Genomic DNA, 17,675 nt, shown 5'->3' on the forward strand with positions numbered 1-17,675 from the left:
GCGCGATGCCAATTGAACATCGTCCTCTTTTTACTCCATACCAAAAATCGCTTATCATCTTTTCCTATATCCTTAAAACAAAATATACAGTTGAGCTCGGACGCTGAATTGCAAATTTACCCGCAAATGGAGAATGAATTCACTTAAATGTCATTGTTTATCTCGATAACCTCGCCAATACGTGTCACTTCGCAAAAAAAAAACATTATGAAGAGACAATTTTTTTGCATAAATGAGAGTGACGTCGTGGAACACGATTAGTGTCAGATTTTCGTAGACGTTCCGTCCCTTCCGTTTTACCATCAGGGGAGGGTACGGCTACACGCAGGCTATAGAGCCTTAGGTAAATCTTATAGGGACATAATCTTAAAGTGACACATCCAACGCATCCCGCCCCCCCCTCGCTTAACCCAAGCCCCTCCTTTCCCTAACGATAAACGATAATTGGTCCTTAGGTATGTTGTAGTTTAGTAAAGTCTTCATTATACGGTTAACAGTTATATACTACGAACTTTATTTGTATACTTAATAAATATTAATTGCAGCAAAATTGATTTCTACGGTTCAGACCTGATTACCGAATAAATGATTAATCAGTATATCAAACTCGTAATCAGTATATAAACTGGTATTCTCGGGCAATTTGATTTTAATGCAAATAATTATTCCATATGATGCCAACGATGCCAGATAAGTGTGGCTAAATATCATCAACCTAGCTAAGCCTGGGGCTAAGAAAAAATTACTCAAAAAAAGCATAAATACAACTTGAATTAACTTGAATCAGCTACAGCCTGAGCAACATAAGTGAAGCTGGTTATAAATGCATTTAGTATTTTCCCATTCCATTGGCAAGACAAAAGTTCAAAGTCTATTGATTACTCTTGATCCTGCACAGGAATCCCAGTATCACTGTGACTTTGACGGGCTTGAGAGTTTCCTCTGTCGTCACCTGGCCTTTGATTAAATGCACTTGGGTGGATTTTTTGGACTCTTCTTTTGAAACGCCCTTTTATCTAGATAGGAATTAGAAGTCAAATAACAGACACTCATTATATGTAACCAGCTTTTCTTGATATGAAATACGGGGACTCAAAATTCATATTTACCTCACTATTTCCCAAGCAGTGAAAGAAGAAAATGAATAATCCCTTTTAAAAAATGTAGATATAACTTCATTGGTTAATGGGTAAACAAACGAGCAAATAGATGCAGAAATAAGAGAAGCTTTCCACTTTTTTTTAAATTTTTGTTTGTTTGTTTGTTTGTTTTTTTTTGTCGTGAATGCAGGGTTGTGTCTCTTAGAACAACTAAGCTAAAGGTCTCCTTTCCTTATCAGCTATGATCGTTTACTTATCTGAGGCTTATTTTCCCGAATACAATTCTATCCGTCAGATGTAATCGATTCATGGTGACTCCAGTATCATAACTAAGCCGAGCTAAGGCTTTGAAGATGAAAATGCAAGGGATAAAGGAAGGTTTAAATGATCTCCAGTCGGCTTCTTTACGGAGGGTCGCGGATCTGGTATGTGAAAGTGAATCTGAATTATTATTGGATATGGAGACGCTTTTCAGTATTCCTGACGCTTATCACGTTATACGTACGTTCTTATATCTACCCATGAGCAGCCAAATGCTTGAACAAACCCTTAAGGTTTTAGATGACTTTACCTGAGTGGAATTGAGGATTACAAAAATGTAGGAGAAGGCGATGTGTAACGGCACAAGGAAGCCAATCAGCCACGTGACACCCAGCAATGGAGCTAACACCACGCATGCACGGACACCAAGCCTGTAAGAGACCTAAGGAATAGTCACTTGGAAAACAAAAGCGTTCATCTGAAATCGATATAAAGAAAAATTGAAAACTCTTAGCTTAAATTGAAGGCAATGAATAGTCGCGATATAATCTCGGGAGTGACAAAAGAAGCAGTTTGAAGGTCGTCCAGTGAAAACGCACTATATTTTATGTGCTAGGGCGTCATTCAAAGCCCATCAATTCCATGCCAGTTTTTCTTTGTAACAAGCTATGATGCGAGATTGTTTGTTGATTGGAAGCATTCAAGAGGCGGGAGAAGTAACTATTATTAGCCCACCTGATCTGCTCAGTCGGGCTATCCTTCACCTGTTGGATTGTTGTTACTTCCTTTATAACTCGCACGAGGATCGTCATGTTAATCTTCAGGGATTAAAAGGGAAAACAAAAGAAGATGGAGGATATGAAAAGAGAAAAAATGAAATATCAGATACTTTTGCTGCACTAGCTTATGTTGTAATTTTTTAAAGAGGTCTTTCAAAGAGTCACAGACTCATTCCTATTCAGAAGAAGAAGAACAGAAATGATTGTCGTGATGCTGTTACAACCAACTTTGAAACAAATATCTTTAGATGATTAAACTCATATCCATTGAAGAAATTCAAACTATTGCCACTTACGATTGAGACAAATCCAACAAAGGAAACAAATATCCAGACGACATCGTTAGAGGAGGACATCCAGCAGCTTAGAATTAGAAAAACGGAATCAGCGGAATCAGCGGAAACTCGTTTAAAAATTGAGGTACCCGATACGGTGGTTAATATCTCGGGTTATAATATCTTCAGAAGGGATAGGAATTGGTCTGGATGCGATCTAAGGAATGGGGGAGGTGTTGCTATCTATACAAGGAGTAATCTTTCAGTTATTGATGTTTATCGTTCTAATTTATACGAGTTTATTTGCCTGACTGTGTTGCTGCCAAGTGGGAATTACATTCTTTTATCTGGTCTTTATCACCCCCCGAAAACATCATACCAGCAATGCGATTTAATGGATTATCTTCTTAATTTCTTTGACACAATGCTGGATAATCACCCAAACGCTACTATTGTTTGCGGTGGCGATCTTAATCACCTTGATCTCACGAGACTTAAACGCATTACTGGTTGGACCGCTTTAGTGGATTTTCCAACACGAGGGGATTCATTTTTGGATAATTGTCTTACAAATAGGCCAGAGCTCTTCGGAAAAGCTTTATCTATAAAGATGCTGATTAAGACGGATCACATTGGATTTATAGTTCCAGCGGGCAAGAAACTCAAGCCTATTCGTAAGAAAGTGCAATTTAGGGATTGTCGTGAGCATAGGAAGCAAGCTCTTTACCTTGCCCTCGCATCAGAATGCTGGGATGATGTTTTGGAGGCGGATAGTATCGAAACAGCTGTGAACATCTTAGAATTGAAGATCCTGTCAAATATTAACTGGTGCATGCCTTTACGAACGGTTTCCCTTTCGTCCCGTGATCCAAGTTGGATGACACCGCTAGTTAAATACATGCTACGTAGCAAGTCTCGCATCTCTGTTTTACGCACCAATAAGCATAGAGAGCTTAATAGAAATGTGTTGAAGGTTATTGGCGAAAACAGAAGGATGCTTCTGGAGGGCAAAATGGGGAGCAGAGAATGGTGGAAAAACGTAGACTTGATATCTCAACGCCGGCGGTCCACTAACGTTTCGCTGGATAGAGAGACCGCTCAAGATTTGAACGAGTATTTCGGTGACCTGTGTACGGATGGCGATTACGTTGAGCCCGCGTTACTTGAAATTGGTCCTGAGGTGAAAGTCCCGGAAATTAGTGAACGATATGTATGGAACTCACTGAGTACTCTAAAGAAGACTGCAACTGGTCCTGACCAAATTCCGTATTGGGTGTGGAAAGACCATGCGGAGATCTTCACTCCAATCATTACTAAGCTATGGAATTTGTCTCTCGCTACGCACCAATGGCCTAGATCGTGGAAAAGGGCAAGTATAAACCCACTGCCAAAAGTTGATGTTCCAGTGGCAAGAGGGGACTTCCGGGGGATCAACGTAACCCCTGTAATAGCAAGAGCCCTGGAAAAGGCAGTCTATAAGATTCACGCCCAAAGGCCGGTAGAAGAACAGCTGTTGAATAGTCAATTCGCGTATAGAGAAGGAGGGAGCTGCACAGATGCTTTGCTACTTATACAGAATAAGATCTGCAAGTTTCTTGATGATCCCAAGTGCAAGGCAGTGCGGATGTTCGCGATGGATTTCAGTAAGGCCTTTGACTCTGTGAGCCATCAACTCCTTGCTGAGAAACTTAAGAGTCTACCACTTAACCCGTATATCATAAACTGGTGGTTAGGTTTTTTGCGAGATAGAAAACAAAGAGTTATTTTCGGGAATCATGTCTGTAATTGGAAAACAGTTAACAAGGGCACAACCCAGGGTAGTGTTTCAGGACCTTATTTGTTCAATATATTTCTTAACGATCTGGAAATTAAATTAGGAAACGAGACACTTGGTTTCAAATACGCTGATGACTGTACGATTATTGCTCCGGTATATTATTATAAAGATCACTCTGTAGACTTAATAAATCAGTTTTTACAGTGGGCAAGCCAAAATAGAATGAATTCAAATTCTACTAAATGTAAAGAGCTTGTTATGTATAAAAAAGGTCACACTGCTGAGGCCTACAAAAGTATTTTTGGCATACCTCAGACTAGTACAATAACCATTCTTGGTCTCACGTTTCAGCCGAACTGCAAATTCAGTACTCACCTAAAAGAAAAGCTAGGTAAAGCTAATAAATGTTTATACGTTATCAGATGCCTCCGCAAAGAAGGATGTAGCCAAGCAGAAGTAGATGTTTTATTTAATTCCATTGTCCTACCTAATATTACTTATGCTCTATCTGTGCATGGGGCCTCTGAGTCAGAGCTAACTATAGCCCAGCAGTTTTTAGATCGTTGTTTTAAACGTAGTTACATATCTAAGAAATTAGTGATAGGTGACTTACTTAAAACGCAAGATCACAAAATTTGTCGCAAGGTTTCAACAATCCTGAGCCATCCTCTTAGAGCCTACTTCCCTGAGACCAAGATCACGAGGTATAATTTGAGAAATAAATCCCCTGTCATGCCCGCCATTCGCACAAACCGTTTTAAGAATACATTTTTTAATAGAATTGTTTTTAAGTACAATGTAGCTTTGTAAAAGTGTACTTCCTGTATTAGACTTTTGTATTTGTTTCCACGTATATACTTATCTTATTTAGATACACCTAAGCTTATTTACATCCTTTTCTTTTTAATGTAACATAAGATATGTAATTTTATCTTTTGAACAATAAAGACACAGACACAGACACAGACAATAAAAGGCACAAACAGACTTATATATATATATATATATATATATATATATATATATATATATATAGCTCTTTGGCATATAAAGCTTTGCTTTCATGTCCAAATTGAGCACTCTACTAGGATGAGTCATTGCTGCTAGCATTATGCATGCTCACTAGTTTTTCTAGTTTGAGCACTCTGGCATGGCTTAAGTGATCCCACATGTGTGAGATCACTTGGGGTGGCTTTACCGCCTTACCTCCATCCTAGCATCAGCACTGCACTGATGAGGCCCAGAAGGCCGAAACAGTACTGTCTGCAGTTAGTTATATATATATATATATATATATATTTTTTTATATACATATATAAACACATATATATATATATATATATATATATATTTATTTACATATATAAACATATATATATATATATATGTATTTTTTTTTCTACATTAATGGCAGCATTTAAAGGCTTTTCTTAACAGAATGTCAAATCAAAATCCATTTTTAATGCAGCATGTTGCCTTTATATGACTCTGCAAAATTACGAAAAGACGCTATCTTGGATACTGGTTTAGAAACTCTCCCTCTCCTACTCTTATACATGGAGAGATCCACAACTTGAAATGAGGGGGTGCCTAGTGGGTGTGTGGGAGGGGGGGAGGCCAGTTATTGAGGCTGCAGGTTTCTGTTATTAAGTCCTTGCATTCCCTGGGCTTCGACCATTTTGTATAAAGTCAATAAAATAAACAAACTTTCAAACTTACTTTTCATCATTGACAAAAGTTTCGATTCCATCATTTCCTGCAGCGATTACCAGAGATACAGCAACTATAATTGCAGGCAGTCCTGAGGAAAGTAATGATGAAAGGCTGCCAGTTTAAGTAAGACATTACAGCGAAAACAATCGAGTTATAGTGTTATTACATTTGCCAGAGCTGATAACTGTAGAAGTTAATGGTTTTAATATACCACTGACCGTAAGTTGTTGCGCTATTATATGAATTTCCCATGTGATTTTTTTTGTTTTTAACTCTTGAAACCTTTTGATTGTGGGTATGAAATTATTAAAACACTGCTAATTAGCCATAGCTGCGTGATTTCAGCCAACTATATCTGCACTTATAACTAGCTCTAATGAGCACTAGAAATATTTTAGGATTAACTCAGGTACACCTGAAGACGATCCAACGGTTTCAGAAAAAAGAATTAAATAATTTAAAGAATTAAAAAATAAAGTCCTTTAAAAATATTTTTGTTCGGTTTAATTTTTGCCAAATCAGAATCAAGACATTTCCTCAAGTATTTGTTCAAGTCCTATCCCATTTTTCCCATTTCTTGACGATGCTCCTCACCCCAGCAAAAGCCATGATAACGATGCATTTTATCGGTAATGTTGTAAACCTTTACAACAAATAAGTAGATGTAAATCCCCTCGACAAGCATCCAGCAAAAACTGGCCATCAGGAAATACTGCATAAGAGCTGCCACAGCTACACAAGCAGCCTGCAAGGAATAGGTAATCGGTAAAAATGTAATAATTTGCCCGACAAGTGGCATTTGCCGAAATAATAATCCAGAAAAATAGAAAGAAACAAAAACCAACGTAAACAGAAAGAACAAGGCAAAACTACAATATAGAAAACATGCAAAAAAAACAAACAAACAAGGAAACAAAAAAACAAGAGAAAAGAATCACTCGATAGATCAGTCAGTCTTTAATCGTTAAGAAGCTGGACCAAATTAAAAAAAAAACAAGCAAACAAACTAAACAAACAAGCACAAGAACAGTAACATTAAATGACCAACACGAAAGTAGGAGTACAAAAAGTCACCTGGTTTGCAGTGGAGTCGATCCCAGTGAAAAAGATGATATGGCCTGCTCCAATGCAGGAAGTCAGACTAACCCGTATGTGACACAAAGGTGAATTTCTATCTCTACAACAAGCCAATAAACAGCAACTAAATGAAATTGATTTAGAAGTCAGACAAAAACAGAACTAAGGTCAATGAATTGTAAAAAAAACATCAAAAAGACAATTGCAAATGATCCACCAAATGAATGAATAAATCCGCTGACAGAATACATTTTTTAAATGAATTAACTAGTGAATAACGAATGGATAAAAGAATACTGACTAGACAGTTTCTATTTTATACTAACGTTAATTTGAAGCTATTTTCACTCCTTGGTGAGATATCATTTTTTAAGAAAATGGTTCCCGGCCGGACCAACACTCAAGATCTTAAAATAACTGAGGAGAATGTGCTACCATTCTATGATGTCAAGAAATGGATAGACATTCTAGTCTTCTCGGATAAGGACGAATAAACCGTAGGTCCCGTCTCCTGCTTCTATTAATTAGTCAATTTGGTTAGGCAGGGGACGTTAAAGAACCCACTCACGAGATTACTGTGATGCGGTCTGGCCTGCTTACTGGGAATTGGGGGGTCTGGCCTTGTCATTGTTAACGCGGGGTCCACTGTAATTGGCTAAAGCTGTAGTGGTCTCCCCGCCGAAGGCGAAGCTAAATAAATTAAATTAAATTAGAAAGATCATCTCAGAACGTTTGACATTGTTTTCAGTTACAAGCGGTCTGTGCTGACATCGATCCAGAACTGATCTGATGACTCATTTTCCTTATAGTTTATTTTCCACAATTCAGTAAGATATCGGTGTTAATTTAGCGTACTTACGTGAGCTGAAGATAGCTGATAATTGTGAGTATGACTCCAGTGAGCGATAAAGCCATCCCTACTCGAGTGACGAATGTCAGTATTTTGTCATGCTCACCTGACGAACGAGTTTTATCCTGATTGAAAAACTGTAAAGGTCATAATTATTTTATCTGTATCAAAGGAAATATTTTTATTAATAAATAGAAATAAATGCGATAGTTTTAATGCCACTGTGTACCTTTTTAAATCCGTATGACTTTTTTTTGTAGAGGAGAAAAAAATATTCACCTTTCCTTGGTCAGCATTGTCGGTGAATTCCATGAGCACAGCGAAGTGGGTTAGATGATTGCAAACACATTCAGTATAGTGATTAGATATCATCTTTGTTTGACATCCTTCACTTGACCAACTCCCAAAGCTTTAAGAAGAATAAGACAAGGAGAAAGGAGTTAAAACAACTCATTCGAATGGAAACCCCCTCCCCCCTCCACCTGAAAAGAATTCAATTCACTCTACTAATTGCTTTAAAGTGATTTCTGATACTTTTCGCTTCCTTTCAGATAAAAAAACCGGAAGAATTCACGCTGTTTATAATTTATGTTACTGTGATGCTTACTTTTCTTCTGAGAAGCTCCAGAATACACATGTTCTTTTTTTGCGATTCACCTAAGGGAAAAAAAAATCAAGTGTTGTGATTGAAAGATTAATATAGCGAGGCTTCAGCGCTCGCCTCAGTGATACCTTACTAGTAGCTGCCTGGTGAGGCGTCATAGAGATAGAATATAAATGTTACCCTCAAGTTAAAAGGTAATTCTAAATATTAAGGTCTCTGGGACCACTCCATTAATGAGGTCTAAATTTGTTATTCAGCAAAAAAGAATTTGTTAATTTGTTTTTCAATTCGAATTCCTCAAGCCTTCGATGTAAAATCGAGGAGGGCTGCCAGTGTCTGATAGTCCCCCCCCCCCCCACCCCTCTGTGGTGGCTTCAAGTTGACGAAATTTAAAAAATTGCAAGAAGCCTTATGGGATGTAAAGCTCATTTATAAATCAAGTCTCGAGCAGTTTTCAAATTATGGGCCATTCATCAAAACTTAGTTTCAACTGAGGGAAAAGATGACAACATATTCACCCAAATAAGGAATGAATGGACTATTGGTGTTTCCCTTTCATGAAACAAACAAACAAAAAAACAAACAAACAAGAAAACGCCGATTCAATTAAAAAAAGGGTAAACATAACGAAAGAGTAGCGTATATACCTGCATGTTCTTAAAAACCAATGTGACGTTTTCCGGGAGAACCTTGGGCGGAGGGTCTATTACGGCGGACATAATTACACTGTCAAGTATCCTGAAATAAAACAGATTGAATGATCAAAAAACAGTAAAATGCTTTTTACTATTCCATTTACAGTTATCAAAATAAAATATACATACTTTGTTTTGTTGTCTCTCTCGGTATCATCTGAATAGTTTAATAAAAACTTAGAAAGTTTGTTGTATTCGATCCCAAGTACTGTGGAATCTGTTTAAAAGGGAAGTGAGAAATGTATTCATTTCGGTTTCCAAAGATGTAATTTTCTTTTGAAAAACGACCATGGCCTATGCTCTGGGCACCAATGTCATTATAGACAGCTGAATCATGAAAAAGTGCATTATTCAAAATTTTTCAAAAAGGATAAAGTTTCTTCGTATTCAAAAAAGAGAAAAGAAAGGAAAAGAAAGAGCCTTGCGAAATTTCAAAACAGAAACCGATTTGGATTAAGATGGAGGGAAATAGGGAAAAAGAAAACAAGATTTCACTGAATTAAGTGCACACTAGTGCATATTGCAAATCTGGTATTGCACGTCGGAATGATGCCATCTCCACTGAGGAGTTGACCAAGAAATTATGGGCAATTGCCTTGAAATAAACTGACTAAAAACAAGGAAGGGTTTTTACCTCTATCCGGATTAGCTAAGGGAATCTTAATAAAGTTCCCCCGACTGCTTCCATTAAACAGAAAGTCATCTCCTCTCTGGAGGGCATTGCGTCTAACTTGAAAGTCTATATTGATAAAAAAGAACAATATGTGATGCGAATGTTACAGCGTCAACATATATTTCACTTGCCTACAGAGTACAACGGCATGTGAGTGCTCAGTACGTGCAATGACCCACATGACCAGAATTTATTCAGTTGCATTTCCCCCAACCTATGACTTTGCGTGCAGTCATTCCCAGATTATAGAATTGCAAGCCACAGTTCATGCTTCTGATACTGAAGACGAAAAAATATCAGAATTTTCCTTCTTTTTAGCTGATGTAAAGGATAGTGGTGCTGGCTCTTACCGTACAAGTATCGCTTGCCTGAACTCGTACATGATGAAGCTCATTTCGGAAAAAAAGAGGGAAGACTATTTTGCACTTACTCAGATCTTTATCGACATCAATGAATTCGGGATTTGTAACGTGCAACCGCTTTCTGGCAGTTCTTAATATAATTTCTTCAAAGATGTACGCAGCAAAGACAGTATCCTCCAGTTTTTTATCCTTTGATAAATATGTGAGTGAATCGTCGGACCAAATGCTTTGGATTGAAGTTCTAAACAGCTGTTTTGCATACTTGATGGTTAAATTGATGGTTGGTGGAATTGTAACAGTTGTGTCTAGAATAAAAAAGCGTAGAATCAAAATTATATCAAGCAAAAGGACTGACGCTAGGTGGTATTCGTACTTTATATTAGGAATTTTAAAGGGGTTTGACTACGTCTACTCAATTGAAAATTATACTGTTTGGCTGTAGAATTCTGAGCAGCTTACAGATGTGAGGTTTTGAATATACTTTAGCACAGGATGTACAAGATTAACATCGATTTAATAAACAGTTGAAAACAGACGTGTTGCATGTGATCATCAGTGGATGCCATGATAGTTTGGACATCCCTTAGTTCTTAGAGAACATCCGGGATCCAAAACTTCCGGTTTATAAGAGCATTATAATAGACACTGGGCAAAAGCCAATATTGTAAGCAAAATTTAACGCCTACCATAAGCTTGCAGTCTTCCTGTCTTTTCTGACTGATAAGGTGCTGCAAAAACACGGTTCATAACTGGCATCGCTAAACAGTTATAGTTATGCTAAAGGTGAACAGAATTAAGGCCTGGAATTGTTTTTTTGGCTTTCTTTTCCCTTAGCATCCCAATTTGAAAAAATCATAGAAGAGTTATGATCTCAAAAAAATTATAATAGTAATAGTAATGATAATAATGATGACAACAATTATAATAATAATAATAACAAGAAGAAGAAAAAGAAGAAGAAATAAAACAACAAAGTAGAAAGGATCAAACAGAAAAAAGTGTAGTAAAATACTTACTGGGATCCATCGATTTTAACCTGATTTTAAACTCGAAAGATCTGCAGTGTACCACTTCAAATTTGAGTTTTTCGTCGCCGTTGTTGAAACAGATTTGATCTGAAGAGAATTTATGAAATGCATTAAAGCAAGGCTGAGTGGGTGTCCCTCCTCCATGGCACCAATTAGAGCATAGACCTTTGCTACCGCTGGTGGAGAACGGAAAGCATTTTATCCTGTGCCATCTACTCTTAAGAAGTCCTATGCAGTTGGAACCAGTACATTCACTCTGCTTCAAGAACGGAGCAGTTGCACACTCATGATCTGCAGGAAATTAAACATTGCAGTGAAATAAAGTAAATGAACACTTAGCTATTGGACAAAGTGGAATGAATTGACCAGTTAACAGTCCACTAACCCACTCATATTTTTTTTTACTTTGTTCAAGCTAGCTGATAGTAAGGAACTTACTTCGTTCTGCCATTGCCCAGCTGCTTTGAACAACTGCAGGATAGGAAAGGAACAAAATGTTACCTTAAATGGAAAGGATGTCAATAACAACTAGTAATAATCATTGACTACTAAAGAACCATCGATCTAGCGGTGTGTTCAAACCTACGAATATCTGATGGTTGGGTGGCGCACAGTTCCGATCTATTATCATTTCGAATGGTCCGATTCAGTGGTCATTTCGAATGGTCAACTGGTAAAAATTCATCTACATATCGTCCCATGGCATCCAGATGGCAAGGGCTTCATCTAGCCAGCACGCAGGATTCAAAGCTTTCGCATGAAATCGAGGTTAGTGGTCAGCCAGTCCACTGAGATAGCACCCAATCCATGAAATTGCACAGCATCCAGAAAGAAGCCACACGGAGAGTAAACGTTCTCTCGAACGCAAAAAATATAATAGGAATAGCGAAATTATTATATAGGAAAAACCAAATTACACAAAAAATGACAAATAATCGGCTTATAAAGCAATCAGCTGGCAAACCATGTAGAAACAGCAAATGTTATATACTGCTGTAGCGGTGGAACGAGTTGTTAGTCTGAGAGATTTTATTTGGAGCTACGCTAAAGTATCGTGAAGCCTGTGATCTCGGTTTGATTTACGTGTTTTCACATTGTTGTTATTCTTGGCTAGAAATTACCTCTTTTATTCATTAGAATTAATGTAACATCTGAAAATGTTTTTATCGAGACTTCCGCTTCAAGTAAAGCATATATCCTCGAATGGCAGTTTTTTTGGACTAATTTCATAATAAAAAAAGGCATCAGATTGATAACGTGAAAAAAAGCCGATGCATTGATCGTATAACTGGTAATTTAATTTTAACAAACGAGTTGAAAACATAAATTAGCCACCGTAAATGTTAAAAAAGCTGACGTGTCGAGCGTTAGCCCTTCGTCAGAGCGATTGGAGGAATTGTGGGTTGTGTGTGGGTTTATATGCAGAAAGTGGAGCTACGCCATTGGTGGGAATATGATGACGAGAAAACAGGAAATAATTAATTGAATGAAAAGCGCTCGTTGATTCCGTGGGCATTAAGGGTGCCGATTTGGAAGATAAATTTTCGTTCTAGTGTTTCGCGGCTTTCCGAACTGCCTTGATGCAAGGAAAGGCCGGAGACTGACATATGCTGTTTAGAATGATTAAGGAGATTAAAGTGTCTAGCGACTGATTTGGATGCGTCCGTGTCATTTCTTTCCACGTCACCTGATCGTCTTCCTCTTTCGCCGATATATAACTTATTGCAACAAGTGCAAGTTTATACACGTAAAGTGATCAGTGGTCTTAATTGATCTCTTAGGTCCCGATATTTTCTCTACGTTAGGAACGAAAGAAAAAGTTTTTCATCGTGAGCGAGCGCATTTGAAAGTTCCAGATTGGTCACTGGTTTTAAATGAACTCCTGACTAAAAAGTTGCCAATGTTTTTGTCGCGTTTGAATGAAATAAGTGGGGGTTGCGGAAAGATAGTGCCAGTCTCTAAATCGTTTCGGAGTAATTTAAAACTTTTAAGAATGATAGATTAAACTGCGTCGTTGTGAGGGTGAAAATATTGCCATGAGAAAAATGAGTCTTATTTCCAAGCCTTTTTTTTTTTTTGTAATCATCATGAGGAAATCCTTTCGACCCAAAGCACCGTTAGACTGTACCTTTTGTTAAGTTACATATTTTTTAGCTGACATTTAGAAGCTTGACTGACAACATCTGGTTGACGCAGTTCACGGCGCTTTCCTACAGTGCCTTGTTCTGAAAAGCGAACGAAGGTTATACCGACTGCTTCTAAAATAATAAAATCGTGTGGTTCAAATCGATCGCGAAGGAAATGTAGCCTCGCCTTTTCGAAGACCCTCCCACTTCTCGCGGAATAATAAAGGCGATCGACTAAGTACACTTCTAAACGATATTTAGGTAGCGTTGTATCCTCTTTGTAGAGGTGTTTTTGACGTGTTAAACTACTGCAAGTTCTGCTTCGGTAGCATGTCCGTTTTGGTCGTTAGCATAACACAAAAAACTCAAGGTGTTTTTCAGATGTTTTGACTCTACCTTTCGTTATTAATTGACTTTTAAGGGCGGCACTGATCTATAAAAAGAGAAATGTTCCTACATATTTGCATATTTCATTTTGTACTTAAAGGAGTTTCAAATTAAGAGTGTAGTTTTTGTCAGTATTTGACATAATTTGACAGAGGAAATTAGAAAATAAGGACCCCGTTTTTTTCGTTTGACGTTCCAACAAACGATTAACAAACTTTAAACTGATAGTTGCCTCTACGTCGGTTCAATCGAAATAATGATAATATTAATCAGAGTTAGATAATTCTTACCAAGTAGGAACGTCGCAACATGAAAAATGCTTGCGAAACCATATGGTATTCAACAAACTTTAAACTGATAGTTACCTCTACGTCGGGTCAATCGAAATAACGATAACATTAATCGGTGTTTGATAATTCTTACCAAGAAGGAACATCACAACATGAATTATGCTTGCGAAAGCATAGGGTATTCTGTTCATCCCTCCTGATCTCACTCGAAGACTCTTGATCCCACTCGAAGACTCTTGCCTCAATCGATCCATCCACAATAAATCAATGACATAAAGTTATATATTCACTAGAGGCGTCTATGATTCATCCAGTATGTTTTTATCCATATGTAATCCCGGTCGTACTAGCGGTTATCGTCTGTTCTACAATTCTCCTTCGTGACTCGACAATTTAGCACGCAATGCATTACTTCATATTAATACAGTACGTGTTATCTTTTAACTTATTAATGGGCTTTCACTTGTGGGAAAAAAAAAAAAAAAACCTTAAGATTAAACTATCGTGGTAGACAGATGACCAACTTCAACAGACTTACAAAGACTTCCTAAAAGCTATTTTTATTGGGACTGAAGACTCCGCTCACCGTTTTACAACGAAAACATTGTTTGAGAGATTTCGATCAGATATCGAATGAATGAAAATTCAACCGATGAATTTAATAGCCCACTTCTGAGTTCTCGCGGTTCAGCGATATGGTACCGAAATTACGGCCTGAGGACGAGGGTAAGTGCGAAGTCGCTTTCATCGGTATGAGGAATAAAGTGCAGTGGTAGAGAAACAAGCGAAAACTCTTGAAAATCTCATAGTGGAAGAGCAAAAAAAAAAGAGAGAGGCATTACGTGAAGTGATAGCGGCAAAGGGGAAAAAAGTAACGCAGCTCTGTTTGATTCATGCAAGAGAGAGAGGCATTACGAGAGAGAGGCATTACGTGAAGTGATGGCGGCAAAGGGGAAAAAAGTAACGCAGCTCTGTTTGATTCATGCAAGAAGCTGCCGCAATGAAGCTGGTCAAACTTGCCTCCTGTGCCAAAGGCTAGGCTTGAGTCGATTGTGCCAGCATAATTTTTTAGCATAATTTGGCAAAACGAGCATAATTTTAAACTTTTTTCAAGGAAAAGCACTACCGGCATAATCTGCATTTTTACTTCCACGATGTGAACAATTTCCGTAATTTTGTATTGAATATACTTCTCTTGACTGAATTGTGTTTCTAAAATGTTGTTGCTAATAATGAATTGCGCTTACGGTGAATTCACTGCGGTCGTTGTAACGTTTCTCGGTTTCAGGCCCTACTCGTACGACTCGCTAGCGAGTTGACTGAGATCCAAGATAAAAGATGGCGTCCACCTCGTCGAACACTTTTAGTTCTTCAGGCAATGTCTCATTAATTAACTCCTCTCTCAAGGATTCGCAAGACCATGCTCCAGGAGATTATATTCGGGTTTGTGTTATGCATCTGTACAATAAACGCTGATAAGCGTATTACTCTGCGTCCTTACTTTGACTTAAGAAGCTCCATTGATTGAAAAATGACGAGCAGCATGTTTATCGATTCTGAGGAACAAATTTAGGGGAAACGTGCAACGACACAATGTTTGATAATTGGTTTATTAAAATAATGGGCTGCAGTCACCAGATAAGTAATCAGTTGCTGTTTGTTTTGTGTTTACCCCGGTGCTCTGCCTTTATTTTGCTTAAAATCAAGTAGCATAATTCTGATGCCAGGAGCATAATTTAGAGAAACGAGCATAACTCGGGCAAAAATTTCATAAATTTTGAGCAGTGCTAGGAGCATAATATGCCAGTTTTACGAGCACAATCGACTCAAGCCTACCAAAGACCGTAGAAAACTATTGGAGGAGAAATTACAAACAAGTGAAGGCAAATTTCTAGTACCACTTCCCCAACATTCCACAGCTCGCGTGCCTATGTTGTGTCACAAACTACAATTTCGTTTCGCAAAGTACAGTAAGTCCTCGCTACGGTTCTATAATGACACCAAAAATTTTCTTTCATTTTTACCACCACGACTCTTTATTCGTTGTACCGACGAGAACCACTTCGCACCTAGTCTCGTCCTTGCACCGTAATTTCGGTACCAGATCACTGAACCGTGAGAACTCGGAAGTGGCCTTTTATAAACAAATGCTTCACAGTTTTTACTCTATAAGTTGGTGAAGGATTCAATCCAATTAGAAACGGTTTTTAGGCCGCGTCTCAACCAATTTTATAATATCACATTTACGAAGACAAATTCATTTTATAAACAAGTTGTCGCTAGCATCCAAAGTGATTTGAGAGAGAGAAAAGAGACGATTAATAATTTAATAATCGGCTTGAATCGCTTGAAAATACTTTGCTTGAAAATATGTCCAGCCGGAAAAACAAGTTATATTCATAAAAATAGTAACGAAGCTAGGGATGTACTCGGCGACTCACGACTCACGTGGGCAGAGATAAAAAAAAAAAAAAGCGGAAGGCACCAAGAAGCAATCAGAATCCAGGATTCGTTACCGTGCTCTTAGAGAAAAAAAAAACATAAAATAAACAAACGACTTAATGTTGTTTCACTGTCATCAGAGAATGAAAAGTATATATTAAAAAAAATATTGCTAGTACTAGGGCTTGAATCCAAGTCTTTTCGCTTGGTGTGGGGAATGGTTTATCCCTTGTGCCAAATTATGGAGATATTCCAAGTTACGTGTATATATTTTATATTACGTATACCCATACATATAATGCATATCAAATACCCATTCTATATGACCAGTATACAAACCCTATTCTAACCAAGTCCTCCTTCTGTCTCTAATTGTGCATTTATCAGAGCTGTTAATTAACCTCTTTGCATTTGTACAACATTTCTTTGTAACCAAAAAATACAACAATATCGAATTGTAGTCAAGCACTCCCTTTGATAGCGCTTATCCCGCCCTTCTCAGACAGCCGTGAATTCTGGACACCATAAACTCTCTTTTGACTAGAACGCACTATGTTATTGTTTTTGCATAATATCTTAAAGAATTTTACGGAAACAAATAGGCTTAATGACAAACATAACTTTATTGCACGAAACTCACAAACACTCTTCAAAGCACTACGTTAACTAGCTTTCGCATAAGAATAGCAATCAAGGGCAAATTTGCGGAGAAATTGAATCTATTACTATTGATAGGCAAATACCAAAGACTTCACTGTTAAAGAATTTAAGAACAAAAATATGTGAAGTCTCGTAGGCAATAATATCGTAACTTTACCGTTCTTTTGGGCAGAGCTTAAAATAATGAAAGGCGAATGAATTCTAGATTTAAACGGATTTGGAAACACACAACATGCAAACGCTCCTTTAAACCCACCATACACTACAGAAAATAACTAATGCCTATAAGATGGCAAGGAATTGAATTTATCAAAACTGGCTGGAGATTTGTGAGGACTGCAACATGTAATTAAATAAGGAAGTAAAGGTATTTAGCTCATCGTTATTGGAGTGAATCGTAAGTTGTAAAGAATTTGTTAACTTTAAGGTCTAATCAGCTGTGTAAAGTAACAATAGCTAGCTATTGTTACTTTACAACACCTAAAGTAAATTCATTTTGATATTCGTAGCTACTCATGCTACGTTGCTCCCGCGTAGTTTTGCTTAAGTTCTTTATTTACAACTCATATTCGACAA

The 17,675-nt window shown here is 37.6% G+C and overlaps 1 protein-coding gene across 1 annotated transcript; it reads right to left on the reverse strand.

Annotated features, from left to right (window-relative positions):
- Window positions 1–490: 490 nt before the first annotated feature.
- LOC113683185 (adhesion G protein-coupled receptor D1) lies at window positions 491–14,710 on the reverse strand. Its single transcript, XM_089184082.1, has 18 exons — window positions 14,131–14,710; window positions 11,633–11,665; window positions 11,183–11,485; window positions 10,235–10,471; window positions 9,766–9,870; window positions 9,261–9,348; window positions 9,084–9,174; window positions 8,440–8,489; window positions 8,112–8,241; window positions 7,842–7,969; window positions 6,980–7,082; window positions 6,500–6,650; window positions 5,912–5,993; window positions 2,437–2,503; window positions 2,097–2,179; window positions 1,672–1,792; window positions 1,110–1,151; window positions 491–1,016 (listed from the first exon to the last, which is right to left on the reverse strand). Exons 1-18 carry the CDS (start codon window positions 14,249–14,251, stop codon window positions 879–881), a joined length of 2,073 nt encoding a protein of 690 aa, XP_089040208.1. The 5' UTR covers window positions 14,252–14,710; the 3' UTR covers window positions 491–878.
- Window positions 14,711–17,675: the final 2,965 nt, after the last annotated feature.

Source organism: Pocillopora damicornis, chromosome 1 (genome assembly GCF_964200805.1).
Source record: "Pocillopora damicornis chromosome 1, jaPocDami1.2, whole genome shotgun sequence".
Taxonomy (NCBI): domain Eukaryota; kingdom Metazoa; phylum Cnidaria; class Anthozoa; order Scleractinia; family Pocilloporidae; genus Pocillopora; species Pocillopora damicornis.

What these genes read in the sequence shown, in the direction of transcription:
- LOC113683185 (XM_089184082.1), bottom strand. Translation starts at nt 14,251, where the DNA reads ATGGATCGATTGAGGCAAGAGTCTTCGAGTGGGATCAAGAGTCTTCGA. An exon ending in CTTAGCTAATCCGGATAGAG is followed by an intron (nt 9,349 to 9,765) that starts GTAAAAACCCTT and finishes CCTTTTAAACAG; the next exon opens with ATTCCACAGTACTTGGGATC. An exon ending in GAGAGAGACAACAAAACAAA is followed by an intron (nt 9,175 to 9,260) that starts GTATGTATATTT and finishes GTTTTATTTCAG; the next exon opens with GATACTTGACAGTGTAATTA.